Consider the following 16,432-nt stretch of genomic DNA (forward strand, 5'->3'; position numbering starts at 1 on the left):
TCGACAAATTCAATCAGTTGATGGAAAAGCAATGGGAAAAAGAAAAGGTATCTTTGAAGACGTGTCAGCCCGATGCTATCAATACCAGTGAGTCTTTCCATTCAGGCCAACCGATCCATTGTCTAACAGAAATTACATACGCAGATATCCATTTTTCTCGGCCTTACTTCTCATTAGAGCCGATGACCCTATTTGCTTCCTTCATGGTCTTAATCATGTACCTCTTATCCGGCATTTCGATGAAATTATCCAACTTCACATTGGCTTCACTCCGAGCCTTGTTGTCCATAAGCTCTCCCCCCAACGAAGAGGATGCATGTGGGTCCGATATTCCAGCCGACGTGCGGACGGTCATCAAGGATCTCAGCTTATACACACCTCCCACCACCAGTTACGTTACTTGTCCAAAATGCTACGCGATGTATGCACACAACAAGTCTAGCGAGGCGAACAAAGGCAGCTACAAAGGCGCCCTCCCCATGTTCCCTGAAAAATGCAACTACCGCCCCACTCCCGGCCATAAACCTTGCGGCGTCGCGTTAACTTCACGTCGTCGTAGAGGCACGGAAGTATGGCAGGTACCAAAGCGCGAGTTTCTCTACAGTGACATCAAGCATTGGATTGGTTGGATGTTATGCCGGCCCGACATCGCTCAATCGTTCAAGCGCACCCCAGCGTCAAAAAAATCAGACAGAATGAAAGATATATGGGACGGAAACATCTTGCGGACATTTGAGTACACGGACGGCCGACCATTTGTACGGGATGTAGAAGGCGAAATTCGCCTCGTCTTCAGCCTGAACATGGATTCGTTCAACCCGTACGGTAACCGTGCCGCTGGGAAAGTTGTTCAAGCTGGAAGGATATACATGGCGGTACTCAATCTCCCTCCTAAAATTCGTCATCGTGTAGAAAATATCTACCTCGCTGGAATCATCCCAGGTCCGGAGGCCCCAAAGTCCTATCAAATCAACCACGTACTTCGCCCGCTCATTAATGATTTACAGACCCTTTGGTCTCCTGGCGTCTTCTATACCCGCACATGTACTCATCCAACGGGTGTCCGAGTCCGGTGTGCTCTTGTTCCTGTTGTGTGCGACCTCCCGGCGGCCAGCGAAATTGCTGGGTTCGGAGATCATCGCTCCAAACATCTCTGTCATGATTGCCATCAAACTTCGGACACGATCGACGAGAGCTTGGACCCTGGCTTGTTCCAGCTAAGGGATCGCACGCAACACATGGAGGTCGCCAGTTCCTGGAGAGATGCTACAGATGGCTGTGTCCAAGAAACCATTTATAAGAAGACTCACATTCGTTGGTCCGAACTCTTGCGTCTCCCATACTGGGACCCTACAAAATTCTTGGCAATCGACTCCATGCACTGTTTCTACCTTGGTATATTACATCGACACTGTCAACTTATTTGGGGGATGGATGCGAGCATCGATGATGGTGACGGTCTTACTTTTGACCGGACCCGTAAGAACACGATTCCTCAGGCAGAAATGGAGTCGGCCTGGAACATCCTTCATAACGGCACTGAAGACCAGCTAGAGAATCTTCGTGTTCTAGCAATGAGCGAGCTCTGCAGAGAACTTGGTATACGGTACAGTCTGGAGCGTACAAAGCACCATCTACTGGCGGATTTGATCTGTTGGGTGCGTGTAGTTCTTGACTCTTTACAACATCCTCCTAATCATCATCTTAGAGGAAGACGAATCGTCTGCCCCTATTGGATAGTACAGCTGTCGATGAGAAGTCCTCAGCCCCAAGGCCGCCAGCTGAAGCGACCGACAAACTTGACGAGACTTACCGCACAGCTAACAAAACTAAGATCAATCGGACCAAGAAAGATAGCTTGATTGCTTTGCTTGGTCATAGATTTCACCCTTCGGAATCATTCGAAGCTGTCAGAAAAGCTTACAACGGCAAAACGGTACCCCAACTGCGACTGGAGCTACAAGCAATCGTTTGTTATTTCCGCCCGAATTTGGACTATGCAGCTGATCAGGACTCTAGCGCAAGGCAGACAAGATAATCGATGATTCAGAGAAGGTCATTAACCTAGTTCCTGCGCAAGGCGATGAGACGAAGACCGTCTCTGTACCACCACTTGCGGCTCGAGGCTTCCGAAAAACGCGGGTCCTTGGGGACCAGACTCTCGCGGAGGTTCGAACAGATATGTCGCGTACAGTACTTCCATCTTGGTTAACACCGGGCCCGAGGAATCCTGGTGAAACTAAGTGGGGCAAAATGAAGGCGGACGAGTGGAAGGTGTTCTGCACCATCCACCTTCCTATCACATTGACGAGACTTTGGGGCGGATCTCAAAAGAATGAGCGCCAACATAAAGTCCTGGCAAATTTTATGCACCTCGTTATCGCCGTCAATGTGGCATCCCGTAGAGAGGTGAAGGCGGGACACATCGACAGCTACGAGACCCACATAAAGAAGTACCTCACTTCTCTCCTCGAGCTTTATCCAGGGGCGAATCTCGTGGTGAATCAGCATCGCGCGCTGCATTTCGGAGAACATCTCAGACGATGGGGGCCATGCCACGCTTGGCGCTGTTTCGCCTTCGAGCGGTTCAACGGGATTTTACAGAACATCCCAACGAACTCTGTTGTTGGTGAGAATCTCGAAAGCTGTGAATCGACCGCGTACTTATCATGTTTCAGGACAACTTGAGAAGACAATGTTCAGCAAATTCCGCATGGCCCAGTCTCTCCGTGCCTTATTGATCAATGCCGCCAGTTACCTACCATCGGCGCTTGATGGCCTCGTACGCCAATATGAGAAGTTTTTCAACGTAGACATCAGGGGGACGTATTTGCAAGACAACACGGCCGATGATGACGAGGAGGAGGAGGACGAAGAGCCTCTAGTTGCTCACCCTTGGAAAGACGGCAAGCGTGTTTCTCCTTCAAAAGATTTATACAGACACCTCAAACTCGCCGGCCTCCGCATTCCCGCAGATCCATCGGCATGTATCATCGTGCAGAAGGAAATCCGTAAATCCGGCCAAGTTTTCCAAGCCTCCTCCTCATCGCAGGGAAATAGTCAGATTGTCTTCATTGATGATTCCAACTCGGTGAATGGTGTAGGAATGATCAGGGAGATATTCGCCCTTATCCCCGACCTGGAAGGGGAACCTGAACTCCTGCTTCTTGTCGACCAATTCCAGCCCCTCAGTACAGCCGACGAAGAGTTCGACTATGCGCGATCTTTCAGGGATTGGGGTGCTAGACTTTACTATCGGGAATCTCATACAGCATTGATTCCAGCCAGCAGAATTATCTGTCATTTCGCATCGTCAGTCCAAACCGTGCCTGGTATTCTCAAGGAGTCCGTTCTTGTACTCCCCCTCCGCCATGCGTAGATTTGATTATACTGAAGCTACTGTCTACGATGATATTTATCCCTGTTTTTTATATTGGTTGACCAATGTTATCATCGACATAATAATTTAACTTACGGGGATTCTCCTGATACAGAAGGGCGGCGGTGCGACGTAAAGCATGAACACATCGCGTTCGGCATCGGTTTGATTTCCGTCAGACAAGATGGCACTGCAAAGAAATGACCCACCTCGTGTGCTCATTTTTCGAATGGTATCGTATGGTATGCGTACGTGTGGGAATGTTTTGTCATCACCTCCTCCAGCATGATACAACGGCAGGCGGGCTCCAACTCAGTACTCATCAGTAAGATCACACTTCAGTGTGGGAACTGGACGTGATCTGGGACAACAGGGGTACTATGTAGACGGCTGGACCCATAACAAGCACTTCTCCATTAGGATGCAAGTGTGACTGCTGGTGAGCGTACTACTTCAAGTTCAACCAATCACTATCAACAAGTCGGCTTTTTTCACTATGTTAATCCATCCCACACTCCCTCACCGCATCTTTCGCCCCAAGAGCCCCGATTCTCGTCCACAAAATCGGCCACATCACGGGCTGCGAGTCCCCGACAGGCTCACACGAACGTTCTCAGCACTCTTCTCGAAGGCTGGGCCCCTCGCTGCCAGGAGTCCCAGCCCCGGGCCTTCTTCGACAGCGGCCCCAAGAACACCACCCAACTCTCCTGCCGGTAGCATCCATGAGTCTGGGAGTTGTGAAGGTGCGTAGTTGTGTCGTGTTCTAGTACATTTACCTGACCTTTTCACTCAAGGGTGCTCGTGCTGCCAGCGGCATCGATTTGAACATGAATGCGACGTAATGCACCTACAGGAGATGCACAACGCCCAGCTTGAAGCTGTCTCCCGCTTGCTCCGTGAAAGTCAGCAACAAGTGCAAATGCTATGTGACATATTGCGACCAAACGAGGAATGGGTTGGGATGGCAAGCATGGTGCAGACGATGCTCTTGAGTGTTGAGCAGGCACAGATGGATGAATGCGCGGAAGAGGCTGGTTTGGAGATCTGCGACATCAACAGCTGTTAGTGCAGCAAGTTGTCCTTGTACCGCCGTTGGCGAAAATCTGTAATCCCATCCTCACAATCATTATGACATATGGAATCCAAGTTTGATACCTAAGACAAAAGTTCATATGCATGATGATCTACATATTTGTTTAGGTAAAATGCCTCGAATGCATCAAGACTATGTATATGTTTGAAATTGGAGGGAAGGGCAGCAGTACCGTAAACAGGAATTAGAGGTGCGGGGCGTAGCATAACTACAGAACGAAGAGGCTGTAAATGCCGGCCCACAGCTTCTGGCCGTACAATCCATAGTCCAAGGTCCTTGTCAGGCCGCTGACCGTACTGTTTAAACCACTCGACGACGGCACATGGTACGGTGATCCCATCATGTTTGAATGAGAATCAAAGTCGTACGCGCACGACACTCATTCCCTCGAAGCCTACTGACTCCTGATTTTCAACGATGAGCAACATGGCTCAGAGTGAACTCCACCACCCTGCCAACAATGCATAGCAGAGGAATAAAGGGTGACGGATGTGGCTTGTGACGGATGTGGCTAGGACGCAAGCAAAATGGTTCATGGTCTAGTAGCGGACTCGATTTTCCATTGGTTCAACCCTAATCTGTATGTCACATTTTGTACAATTATATTATCAAAACTTGAAGAGGGTGTAAATGAGTACAACAATGACTGCAAGAGTGATGATGTGTGGAAGGGAGAGAATGCCCTTGATACTGTGAGGGTATTCAAAAGACTTTCTCTCACAGGTACTAAAGAAATCATAGAGGAGTTCTACTTCCTTTACAGAGCAGGCCTCATTGTGAGGCAACTGGCAGGCGAATACTAGGTAGCGGAATGCGAAGAATGCCGCAGATTCAGTGAAGGAGAGGCGGAACTTCATCACAGTTGACATCTGAATGGACCCAACGGACGCTTGAACCCTTGCTAAAGAGCAGCGCATGGTGACAGAACAACTCTCCTGTAGGATGCAACACTTGTCAAATTACGGACTGATAGTAGGGTCAATGACGATCACTGACGTTATCAAAAGCTAGATGATCCTTGGCTCTTTCCAGTTCGATAGCATACAAGGGACCTCCGTAGTCGTTGATTCCCAACATCAAGATATCTAATTTATGCTCAACGCTGAAACCAACAAGAAATCGACATCGCAAAAACATACATTGATTGGGGTACCTCTCCCCTATCATGACTTTAGCTTTGAAAAGATGTCCGGACAGGGTAATGTGATGTTCGAGCACGACATCGATCGCAACCTCCCCTGATGTGGTGACGAAGAGGACCGATTCAGGGATTTGAATATGGGAAAAAGAGAAAGGGCTGAAGAGCGACCTGGAAAACAAGTGGCACCAGCGTTATAGAGACTGCATTTGACGGCATATGAGCGTCCTCACCTGGCAGGAGTACTGAACTGAAGCATTTCCAGGAGCCAAATACACATCCATTTCTTGATCGCATGGATGAAAGCACTTATAAACGCTAAGGAACAAAGGAAATTCATTTCCTTGGCGTACATGTGACCTGAAGATTTGACTAGCCTTATTGCGTCTTGCTTTGTTGCAAGCCTCCCATACTTATAATTATCTGAGCCGCCAGAATGATTTTTTGTGCTCATCTTTCAACGTGTACTCTCAACTCTCATATCAATGGCGCTGGATCCCCGTATCATGGCTGTCTGGTGAGTAGAAAGCCTAAGAACCTAGGGAATAGACAAATCACGGCTCTCATATAGGGCTCTGAAGCTGGAAGGTAGCTCGCGAGTGAACGTAAATCCTCAACATGGCATACGTATCACCAACATCTCCTTGGATTTCTCGTCTGTTCCATTGTCTTCAGATAGGACGGTCGTCACATTGGAAACTGGGCAACTCCCTGAGTGGAATGACGCCAGCAAGGATTCCACAGCGGTCAAGACAAATGTGATTGTATTGGGCTCGCTCATGCCCGAAAGGGTACTTGCAGCCGTATTCATTTTTGTACTGAATTCATGGATTGATCCCAGGTCGAGCATTTGATCACGAATCTAACCCTCGAGTGTTGTAGGCCGTATGTCTTCACAGTGAATGGGGCGAATGGCGTGTGCCTTTCAGACAACCTTGTGGGTAAGCTCAGATACGTCGTATTCATGGCCTTCCTTGCTACTTGAAGCAATAGACACCATATACCGCAACCACATTCATGCCGGTGAAGTCCCCCGTCGCATCCATGAACAGCCGAAGTCTATGAACCCTGCAGCTAACAAAATAAATACACAAGACGCAGGCCAGATCTTCCAGTCCCCAAGCACCTCCACTCAAAGCTCCGCGACTCCTGTCCCCCTGCAAGTACCCCAAGGCGCTGTTGCCCCCGCAAACGGCGGTCCCTTATTTGGTGCTCAATCTCCGTCGAAATCGAATGGCAACCCCTACCAATACGTGGCCACCCGTCCTCCCCATGATCGTATTGGTGAGCTCTACCTCATTCTTGGTCGTCCTGGCTGAATTCGAGCGCTAGAGAGCGGTTACCGGGGTTTTCCCAAACCCTCTACAACCATGAAACCTATCGCCAACAACGGGGATCCAAAAGACACTGGCCTGATCCCCCAGCCTCCAAGCGCTTCCTCTCAACGCCCCGTGACCCCTCAAGTGCCCCAAGGTGCTTTCCCCCTCGCAAACGGTGGTTCCGTGCCGGGTGGTCCTCTCCCTCAATCTGTGCCGACTGTCAACCCCTACCATTATGCAGCCATCCATCCGCCTACAGGGGATCGCGGCATTGGTAGGCTTTGTGTCGATATATCCCCGCTCATCCTGGCTCATTCGAGTATCAGATAACACGCATGGCGACCAGTTCCAGCGCTACCTCGAACCTTTCCCTCAACGCACTATGGAACCATTCCCTCAACGCACTGTGGTTCCTGTTCCTCAGGCGTTGCAAGGGAGTATCCCCCCCATGGGCGGCAACCCCATGGCGGGCGCTCTCTCTAATGTGACCCCCCACATCGACAACAGCCATCATGGAAGCTTCCATCCGCCGAAGACTCTCAAGAGGAGAGCTGACCCCATCGAAAACGGCCGGAGATCTCACCGGGACAACACGTCTCTCGGCGATTCGCAACGGGAACCGTTGGCAACCAGTCGATTAATGGACTTTAGATCACCACAGCAGCATCTGATCCCATTCAACTTCAAGCCTATGGATAATGCCCATGGAGGCGCGCCTGCCTTCGGTGCCTTACACAATACTGCCCCAAGCATGCCTGAGGGCACCAGTATTTCAGCTACCACTTACAATAAGGGGATTGGTTCATCGACAGTAACTGTGGGATCGATTGTAGAAATAGTCTGGTACCTGGTACATGCAGGGGAAAGGTATGGAAAATGTCATGTAAGCGCTCTCCTTCTCCTGAATATGGATACTGATGAGGCGTATAAACAGGGAACTTACACTCTTGGCAAGAACCTTCCGAATGTCCCTGGACTAGCAGAAGGTATTATAGGAATGCGCTTGCACGAGGAACGTGAGATACGAGTGCCTAGTTGGATGTCGCAACACCCCTCAGGTGAAGATACATCGATTGGTATGTTGGCGATGCATTATGGTGTTTAGCGCCACTGATTATTGGGCTTACCATAGAGTGCCGTCTTTTTATGCTGGACAATTCGGGGATTGTTTCGATTCAAGGACAACGTGTTTAAGCAAGCAGCGGCAATGTCTCCGCAGCCGATGTATTGAATGATTTCACAAAGAAGAAGCACTGTCTGGCTTGGGGACGAGAGGTTTCGACAAGATAGACACACCGATCGTACAACCAGTACATATATTCTTTATCTACTTCATATCAGAGCTCTAATCGCATAACTCGGGAGCCCCGCAAAGCTTCTATCGTGTTATGAACTTCCTCTGCGCTTGAAATTGGTCCTTCCCCATCTTGAGCGTGGAGCCTTACATGTTCCACGGCCTGAAAAGTTTCGAAGTTGAAGCGGGTGACCGCCAATACATATGAGTGGGCTCGCTGTAAAATGTCCAGGTCTAGCGATATACTTGCTAATTGCGCCCTATTCCCTCCAAAAGTAGACCATATGGACGACAAGGTAACTTCGTATGTTTGGCGACGTGTGCCGGCTTCCTTGTTGACGAGGTTGCCCAAGTGGAGAAGACGGGAGTCGAAACGGCTGAGAATCGCCAAGGTAGCATCAGAATGAGAGGCTACGGTGCGGGAGAAGCGGTTGAATGCTGACACCACATCGCTAAGAACCACTGAGGCAGAAGGGTTCCTTGAACATGACGGGAGTGCGATGACGAGGCTGGCGATTTTGCAGAAAGCGGTGTCAGGGCCGAGCCACTTGACTACCATCGTTGAACTGCGGATGACGTAGCCTTCAAGATCCCTGATTCTACATTATCTCATTAGATCTAATGTCAATGTCTAAACGATCGTCCGAACTTACTGATTAGATCCACCTTCTACCAGGTGACGCAGTTGTAAGAGGGAACGAGACAGATCAAGTATATCCCTTTCGTTCTCCGTGAGGAAAGGACCAATAACATGTCTCGAAGAAATATTGCTTGAATGGACGAGGAATGCCACGTTTCGAGTTTCCACGTAGATATTCGATAAATTAGTGAGGAGCGGAGGCGCCAACGTGGAGTATGCCTGGAATTGAGCTGCACATTGCCCTAACTCCGACGAAAGGCCTGATAATTGTGCGATGAACTCCCTGGAGCTCAGCATGGCTTCACAGAAGGAGGTTGGTTTCAGGCCCGCATAAGAACACAGCGAGCGTGTGACACCAGACAGGAGAGCCAGGAAAGTGAAGCCGGTAGAAAGCAGAAAAACGCAATTGACGATGATACGGTGACCCATCACAAAAGAAGGGACGACGTAAAGGAAATATAGTAACGGGGCGATTCGATACCAGACGACGGTGGAGGGAGTAGTGAGGAAGGCGAGTTGCATGTCTTGTGGCTTCATTGTCTAGAATCCAATCCCTTTATATATGGGGTACTGTGGTCCGGGGCCCAAGCTGGCGGTCAAGGCTGAGGCCACCCACGAAGGACACTTTTTTGTTGTTGGGTGAGTCACTAAAGGTGGTGAGATGCTACACAGATAAAGCTTGCGAGGCGGTCAATCCTGAGCTAGTTATCATGGCACAAGTTAATGTTGCAACACGCGATCGATGGCACGGTACTTCATTCTCATTCGCTGACTTTCCCTGACCGCTGAGGCACATATTGGGACCAGATAATATAGGCGATAACGGGTACTAGTATTTACTACATGAAGATGTCAGGTTTGTGGTGTACGTGGATGAACATATAGTTGAACATGGGGGGAGGAGAAAAGCTTAGCAAATGCCGAACGCGCTTATCCATACTCTGATTCTCGGGATGTGCCGGTGTCGCGTGACACGGCGCAAGTTGCAGCCAAAAGCGGCTGTAACGGCGGCGTCGACGATACAACCAAAAGCAGTTATAACGCAAGTCACCCTGGGCGCTACGGATCGGCAACTTGCGAAAATGTGGCATAAAAGTCACCATGCTGCGTGGTTAACTTTTCTTCTTTCCCTCCCACCTTTCAACGTTCGCTGTCATTTGTGGTATTCCCCCTTCAGTAGTTGGTCACGATATGGCTACTTATATATATCTTCCGGCGCAGTCGTTTGTTTTGATGTTCGCAGGGTGTACGATGCTTGGAATGCGTGCGTAGACCACCCGAATGCGTGTGCCATCTGCGATTCTTAGAATGCTTACGATACGTAAGCTCTGTACGCTGCGTACGATGTTCAGAATGCGTAGACCCCCATGAATGCATAGACCACTTGAATGTGTGGGCCGTCTGCTTAGAATGCGTGGGCCATCTACGGTGCTCAGAATGCGTACACTGCTTGAAGACGGTCATTTTCTGTGAAGCGCCAGACTATAAGAGGGATGCTGATCATGCCATCATCTGTCAGTATTCCCGTAAACATCGCTCGCACATACGGATCACCCTCCAGTCACAGGCATGTCTAGTAACCGTCCCGCAGCCCCCACGGGCTTAGAGGACAAACATTTTGGATACACACACGAAGCTGAAGACAAAGACGCCAAAGACGTTGACGAAGAAGAATACGAGGCCCAAGTAGCATCTGGCAATGAGGTCCTGCTTGATCCTCGCTGAGACATAGATATCGCTGACGTGATTTACATAGCGCCGACTCATTTGTCCTCTCGAGACATGTCACGACTCGATCCCGTTCCCCCTACCAACGGGCATCAAGAACCTTCTGAGCCGGTATCACCTCAACGATGACTCGTCAGAGGACAGCCCCTCAGACGAGGTTACAACCTCTTACGAGCGATTGAACGCCCAGATCAGTCTTTGCAAGGCGATCAATCTCGTTCACACCGAAAAGGCCGCTTTGCGCTACTTTAATATGCATGGCTTGCCGACGAAAATCGACTTCGTTGCACTTCCTATACGCATTCTCGAATTTCAGGATGCAATCCAAGAGCGAGCAACGAATCGAGAGCGCCTTACGGACTGCTTCATATGGAAAAGTCTGCTCAATCATACCAGCAAGAAGGGGTTGACCCTCAGCGGGATCGCACGTTGTGGCATGGCCCAATTGCCGAGTTCCATCATTTCATTAGCTCGTCCTGGATAGTATGTCTCGCATTAACCTCTGGACCGATTCAACACTAACTGTATCCCTATAGCTACGGCAATAAAGGAGCTCACATAATTGAAGCTGTTGTCCTCAAGCTAGTTGATCCAATGTCTGATGCATTCGCGCCCCTTAGCCTACAGGCATTCCGAGCTCTCTATCTCATCCCCTATGTTGCTACCCGGCTAATTGCGCAAGACAAGCATTGCAGCATTACAGAAGCATGGGACTTAATGATTTCTAGTGCTGGCTTTGGTTCAATCCTGCAGCGAATAGAGGACGAAGACGAAGACGAACTCGACGACATCGTCCGCTCAGTGTACCTCAACCCCACTAGTTACATGCGCTACACTGGACCGCGGCCGAAGGTTCCTTCATATTCATTGTCTATGTATTGGCATACTGACTATTACCCCTCGTAGCCACGACCTTTAAGGAAAAAAGAGACCCCTGCGGCCGAACCTGGCGATCTCGATACTGGGCCTTGTCGAACCAGTGCACGCTGTCATCCACCCCTTCGCGAGCCACTGGAATTACCCCAAAAACGTTACCATCTTCGCAGTCATACAAAACAAGTGTTAACGACCGTCACTACTGACGACGCAAGCTCCTAGCTCTCATCCTTTCACAATCTGAGTAACACTCCCAAACCCGGCCCCTGTATCCCCCGCAAAACAACTCCTAATTTCGCCGCATGCGGTATAGCTTATACGTCTGAGTCTGCTGTTGCGTACCGACTTCTTGCTCTACGCCCATTATTCGGAAGCTTTATGTTACACAGTCTAAACATTCTATTGAATACGGGAATACGGGAATCCTGCTGCCCGTAAATCAATGTAAGATGAGCGACATCTTCGCGGCTCTTATCGGGCTTCTGCTATCCTCTTGTATGTAGCAGGAGGTGGGTCCTATGCTCAAAGGGGGGTCGACTTGGAGCCTCAACATTGACGATCAGTGTCTGCAAATCAGCTGCCCATGCTGGTCGCTTCGGTGCCCCCGGCGGGCGTCAGGAAGGGCCTGCTCAGAGAGTCTGTCGAAGGCCAGCGGCTTAGATCGTTAGCTGATCGAGGCCTAGCTGGGGTTGAGCTCATCGTGTTGAACTCTAGGGCTCGAGCGACTCCCTCTGCGAGTGGGGCGACGCGCCCCTGGCGCGTTGGCTCATTTCGCACCCAGCAGTTCACTTTTTTGCCGTCTATGGCTCTCTTACACCGCCTGCCAAGTCCAATCGTTACACGAGGCGATATACTTGAGCTCCCACAAGATGATCAAAAGCTCTTTGACTACTTCGATCAGAAGGACTCCCAGGCTAAGCTGAACAAGGACATGGTACTATCACGGAAGAAAACCCCCGTTCATACTTGTTCGCATATCGCGCTCCGTAGCTCTGATGGCTTCATATACGTTTCGGGCAATACTAAGATTATCTGGGGAGGCCTGAGGCAAATTTCGTACACTTTGGGGAGGCCCCCTCGGCAAATTGTACATATTACATATCAATGTTTACTTTCGCTATTGAGTTCAATTCATACATTTTGGGCCCAAACTCATGAGTACACTTTGGCCGACGTACTGATCATGCTGTATTACCTTGCTTTAGCAAGGTCCCCCCTCACAAATCTCCTTTTTGGGCCAAGCATCTGCAGTCATGTGATGGTCTGTAGAATTAGGGGCACCAGTTGGCACTCCCAGCACCGAATGAGCCTGACCTGCGGTCAGGCAAGTGGCAGCATCAATGTGATTTACGAAACTCGAGGTGAAGCATGTAAATTATCGGACAACCCAACAATAAAGCAAGGTCCTTGATTATCTGAACATTTACCCCTGTTGACTCTGGGAGTATGCACATGATACATAACACAGCCACGCACAACGCAAGCGACTTTCCCAAGACTTTCCGTACGAGAATGAGAACACCTCGAAGAAAGAAGAACAACTCAAACCAAAAATATGCTACCTGGACAACGAGATGAACACACCGAATACCATGAATATGTAGTCGGTGAGTTGGCTCATGTTATAGCAAGGCCTTAAATGTCACGCTCTCTCTCTACATCAGAGTTCTTAGGGCCTGGAGATCGAGCAATCAACTTCAACTATGACGACGACCCCCAAATACACGAGGACATGAGAGAGCAGGAGCCTGCGGAATGGCCGAATGACCTTTTTTCGCCATATGACGAAGCTACAACCTATCAACTACTTCAAGATTTGAAACAAGCAAAAGCTTTCGTCTGCCGCGTGTTGGTGAAGGTACAGTTCGTCCAAGATGTGTGGCCATGTACTTCATCTTGACATCGATGTATCTTCAGCCTTGGAAGGAGGTAGAAGTTATCCAAGAAGTTGTACTGAAGAACCCGGAGGCTCGGACAAGAATCTTCTCGCATCGGAAAGTCAAAGGGGTGGTCTACGTTCTACCACGTCCTGACATGGCGGAAATCGACAATTTCTTCAATGTCGTATCGGGCCCGGCTGTCCTCCGCACCGAATCCGGTGCTACAATCAAAGAGGCTCTTTCGCATACGGAGACGAAGGTTCTTCTTTTCAAACAGGAAAATCCAGCTGAGCCCAATGCGGGAGGACTCGTACGCATTCACGGCGACGATACGTACGAGAACCTGATGGCATTCGTGGTCGAAGTCGAACCATGTTCTCAAGTGGCTCATCTATTGGTACTTCGGGCTCCGTATAAATATGTCGGCAATGAACCCGAATATGATGGATTCCCGAGCGCAAGAATTCCCGAACTGGTCACAGAGAACGGCCAGCTTGCGCATGATGGCCGCATGTATGCATTTGGGCTCATAAGAGGAAAACTTCCCTTCGACTGTTTACAATGCGGAAACATTTGCCCTACATTTCAAGAAATCGAGGCGCTTGAGCGATGCCCATACGACCCGGTTCAACAGGAGGCTATTTTCCACAAGCGAAACCAAGTATCTAATGGCGACCTCGTCAGGATCATATCCGGAAGGTACCAAGGTCTTGTGGGTTGGGCTGACGATTTGCGAGCGGAAAGCTGTGGTGTGATGGCCAGGCCAACAACTTTGGCAGCAGATACCTTCGGAATCGAGATAGCAAAGGAAGATCTACTGCGTCCGACACTCAAGAAAGGAAAAGACGTGCTTGTTATCAGAGGTCCCTTCGCGGGAGTGAAGGTAAAGGTTGTCAAAGATCTGGACAGATTTCATGTTCACGCGAAGGTGGTCAAACCTTCCGAAACAATGGTTCGGGTCAAAAGCTGGGAGATTATCAAATACGCAGATGTCGGCGATTACGTTGAAGTGGAAAGTGGCCCATATAAAGGTTGTCAAGGCTATGTAGGAGCAGATCAGTGGCAAGCGGCGAGAGTGTTTGTCGACGATCTGGTCGAGAGACACTTAGGGGACATCACCCTCTTACATTCCTGGGTAAGGTTTGGAAATATCGCTATTACTCATCACTCACAGCTAAGATACAGGTCGTCGTTAACTACAACGACCTAAAAACAATCCAAACATGTCGCACGGTTGCGCCAACTGCGCCCATTGAAGAGGAAAGCAAGGGTGGTTCTTTGTTACAACGATCTTTGGCGGGGATGGAGGTGGCCATCGTCTACCACAAATTTTTGAAGGGTACCACAGGCCGAATCATTTCTTCGTCCATCATCGAGTCGAAGCGGGGGAAAAGACGGCTTGTATACAATGTGGGCAAGCTTCGCGACAATTCCTCCTACACCTATCAAGTCAAGGAACTGTCATCTTCGTGAATTATCGTACGTATGGTTAGATGTTGAGTGAATTCTCTAATCCGACATATGAACCCAGCACTGGTTTGCCTGATAGTGATCGCCGCACGATTGCACATGATCGATTCGAAGCCGACGGAGGCTCGGACTCCGACACCCCCGATCGTAGAGGATGAACAGCTTGCTTGTGACTTCGTCGAACACGCACTCCGCGAACGAGTTCCTTTTGCCGTTGACACCCTAGACTCGGACAATCACTATGACGAGACCATACAGAATAACCTTCCAGAACAATCCTTTCAACATGGTATTTACATTGTTTGTTTGGAGAAGTACATGCCTTCACTCATCTTTGTAGGTGCTTGGATCCTGCATGAAAGACTGAGGCACAAGAAGCTTGAAGTCCACATCAGTGGGACTCGCGACAAAATAGTGTTTAGGCAAGGAAAGCTCGAAGGCAAAGACGGGTACCTCGTCGTGACGAGTCGCATCTACAACGTCGAAGCTTCGGTACTCGTCAAGATTGATTCATCGGCCAGAGAGCCAACGACTAGAATCCCTGTGAAGTACCTTTCGCCGAAATATTCAGACTTTCCGATCGGAACGAGGGTTGTGATCATCGGCGGCGAGGTGCAAGATGAACATTCTCGCGATCACGAAACATGGATCGGGTCTTACGGGGTAGTCGCCCCATGCGCTTATGACCTGCATCCAGAGTGTAGGATGGTGTGTATAGCGCCATCTGGACTGTATGCATATTTTCCAGTGGACTCATTGTGTCCATCAGGTGGCAAAGCTGAATGGCAAGGTTATATATATTGATAGGTTATTGATAGGCAGTTATGCGAGTGGGTTTGGGCTTTCCCATCTATCTAGCATCAGTTGAATATATCTTGTTTCTTGTACCTTGGAAATGAGCATCATCACAACAATCAAGTTGATGATGCAGACGATGACGGCACGGACGAGGACAAGGACGGCAGGGACAAACTCCAATTTTGCCTGTTGTTCTTGGTAACTGTCACATGATGGGGCCAGACGCTGAATTGTTGCCAGAACTCGCGATGCGCGCCATCCATACTATTGGAATGTACATCTAGCCGTAGTCACTGCTCGTCTACTTTCCCCAAATGTTTTTTTCCATACATGTTTATTCCTTTTCTCCTGTACACGCCGAAGTGATCTCTGGTCGCCAATAATAGTCCCCTGAACGCGCGCCTTCGGCGCTGGCTCCCTCACTCTCAGCAGTCCAAGCTCTGCCTGGGATGATCAAACCAAGGTGTATAGCCTCGCGCATGAGTTCTGTCTTAATTCTGGACTCCCTGTCGACTGCCCCAAATTGCAACCAAAAGTGGATGCATATTGAGTACATCCATTTCTGGCGCAAACTCAATCACCGCTTGGCACGAGTCAGTTTCAACCAAAAGCGGATGCATTCTGGGTACATCCATTTCTGGCGCAAACAATACCGCCTTCAATGGATGGTTACCGGCGACACTCATATATAGTGACCATCAACAACATAGCATTGTCTCCCTGTCCGTACCCATTGTACATACGTTAAAGGCTAAATGACAAAGCGGAGTGGGACGGTAGCGACTCGGAAATGTAGCAAGATATATTGAATATCGGC

General features: G+C 49.4%; 6 protein-coding genes across 6 annotated transcripts; 5 read left to right on the plus strand and 1 right to left on the minus strand.

The window, feature by feature from the left end:
- Window positions 1-3,875: 3,875 nt before the first annotated feature.
- Window positions 3,876-4,445, plus strand: PC9H_005784 (uncharacterized protein; the record flags this gene model as incomplete). The annotated part of the gene is made up of 2 exons (XM_036775343.1): window positions 3,876-4,122; window positions 4,174-4,445. The coding sequence occupies 2 exons, from the start codon at window positions 3,876-3,878 to the stop codon at window positions 4,443-4,445; spliced, it is 519 nt and encodes a 172-aa protein (XP_036633845.1).
- A 1,650-nt stretch (window positions 4,446-6,095) lies between these two features.
- On the plus strand, window positions 6,096-8,123 carry PC9H_005785 (uncharacterized protein; the record flags this gene model as incomplete). The annotated part of the gene is made up of 8 exons (XM_036775344.1): window positions 6,096-6,127; window positions 6,182-6,401; window positions 6,452-6,551; window positions 6,604-6,894; window positions 6,943-7,203; window positions 7,256-7,812; window positions 7,864-8,005; window positions 8,062-8,123. The coding sequence occupies 8 exons, from the start codon at window positions 6,096-6,098 to the stop codon at window positions 8,121-8,123; spliced, it is 1,665 nt and encodes a 554-aa protein (XP_036633846.1).
- Window positions 8,124-8,266: 143 nt separating this feature from the next.
- PC9H_005786 (uncharacterized protein) lies at window positions 8,267-9,400 on the minus strand (the record flags this gene model as incomplete). The annotated part of the gene is made up of 2 exons (XM_036775345.1): window positions 8,267-8,822; window positions 8,877-9,400. The coding sequence occupies 2 exons, from the start codon at window positions 9,398-9,400 to the stop codon at window positions 8,267-8,269; spliced, it is 1,080 nt and encodes a 359-aa protein (XP_036633847.1).
- Window positions 9,401-10,432: 1,032 nt separating this feature from the next.
- Window positions 10,433-11,689, plus strand: PC9H_005787 (uncharacterized protein; the record flags this gene model as incomplete). Its single annotated transcript, XM_036775346.1, has 4 exons — window positions 10,433-10,567; window positions 10,620-11,074; window positions 11,128-11,443; window positions 11,498-11,689. The coding sequence occupies 4 exons, from the start codon at window positions 10,433-10,435 to the stop codon at window positions 11,687-11,689; spliced, it is 1,098 nt and encodes a 365-aa protein (XP_036633848.1).
- A 1,333-nt stretch (window positions 11,690-13,022) lies between these two features.
- On the plus strand, window positions 13,023-14,820 carry PC9H_005788 (uncharacterized protein; the record flags this gene model as incomplete). Its single annotated transcript, XM_036775347.1, has 4 exons — window positions 13,023-13,074; window positions 13,141-13,325; window positions 13,385-14,482; window positions 14,533-14,820. 4 exons carry the CDS (start codon window positions 13,023-13,025, stop codon window positions 14,818-14,820), a joined length of 1,623 nt encoding a protein of 540 aa, XP_036633849.1.
- Window positions 14,821-14,916: 96 nt separating this feature from the next.
- On the plus strand, window positions 14,917-15,828 carry PC9H_005789 (uncharacterized protein; the record flags this gene model as incomplete). The annotated part of the gene is made up of 4 exons (XM_036775348.1): window positions 14,917-15,106; window positions 15,158-15,525; window positions 15,587-15,647; window positions 15,737-15,828. The coding sequence occupies 4 exons, from the start codon at window positions 14,917-14,919 to the stop codon at window positions 15,826-15,828; spliced, it is 711 nt and encodes a 236-aa protein (XP_036633850.1).
- Between the last annotated feature and the right edge of the window lie 604 nt (window positions 15,829-16,432).

The sequence above is a fragment of the Pleurotus ostreatus genome (genome assembly GCF_014466165.1).
Source record: "Pleurotus ostreatus strain PC9 chromosome Unknown scaffold_3, whole genome shotgun sequence".
NCBI classification, from domain to species: Eukaryota; Fungi; Basidiomycota; class Agaricomycetes; order Agaricales; family Pleurotaceae; genus Pleurotus; species Pleurotus ostreatus.